The following is a 634-nucleotide window of genomic DNA, read 5'->3' on the forward strand; positions in this document are numbered from 1 at the left end:
GAACCATTTCTCTTCGATGGTTGGTTTTAACTGGACCAAAATTTTCTGTTCGTTTTTTTATACTTTTCATTGTGTATGATCCATCGAACCAAAATCAAACATTGTTCATTCTATTTGATACACCGAAGTCGAAGGCATATGAAGGGCTGTTCAGTTGGCTGATGATGTCTCTCCCTTCAGAAGTCTTTCATCGCCTTCATCGCCTTCGTCGCCCTCGCTCTCTCGTGCTCTCTCGCCGCACCGGATGGGCACGGGGGCTTTGGCCATGGAGGACACGGCGGATACGGACACGGAGGCTTCGGGCATGGTGGCCACGGAGGCTATGGCCACGGCGGGCACGGCGGACATGGCAGCGGTTATCATGGCCATGGAGGTTATTCTCACAGCTTTTTCCGCCTCGGTTATGGGCACAGTGGCCACGGTGGGGCTGGCTTCCACGGAGGACACGGGGGTTATGGACATGGCCACGGTGGGCATGGACACGGTCACGGAGGCTTCGGTGGCCACGGCGGATTCGGTGGATATGGCCACTGAAGCAAGATATTAGCAGGATTTTTGAGACATGGATACACCTTTAATTTATATCATGACTTCCCTACCTTTATTTAATAACTTTTGGTAAAATAAACAGTTT

General features: G+C 50.9%; 1 protein-coding gene across 1 annotated transcript in view; it reads left to right on the forward strand.

Annotated features, from left to right (window-relative positions):
* The window catches only part of LOC119590985, a 1,534-nt gene extending 943 nt beyond the window's left edge, over positions 1-591 (forward strand). The window contains exon 2 of the mRNA XM_037939718.1: positions 181-591. Within this exon, the coding sequence (XP_037795646.1) occupies positions 245-547 (303 nt within the window). The 5' untranslated portion in view covers positions 181-244 and the 3' untranslated portion in view covers positions 548-591. The remainder of the gene's footprint in view (positions 1-180) is intronic.
* Positions 592-634: the final 43 nt, after the last annotated feature.

This window comes from Penaeus monodon, chromosome 28 (assembly GCF_015228065.2).
Source record: "Penaeus monodon isolate SGIC_2016 chromosome 28, NSTDA_Pmon_1, whole genome shotgun sequence".
Lineage (NCBI taxonomy): Eukaryota > Metazoa > Arthropoda > Malacostraca > Decapoda > Penaeidae > Penaeus > Penaeus monodon.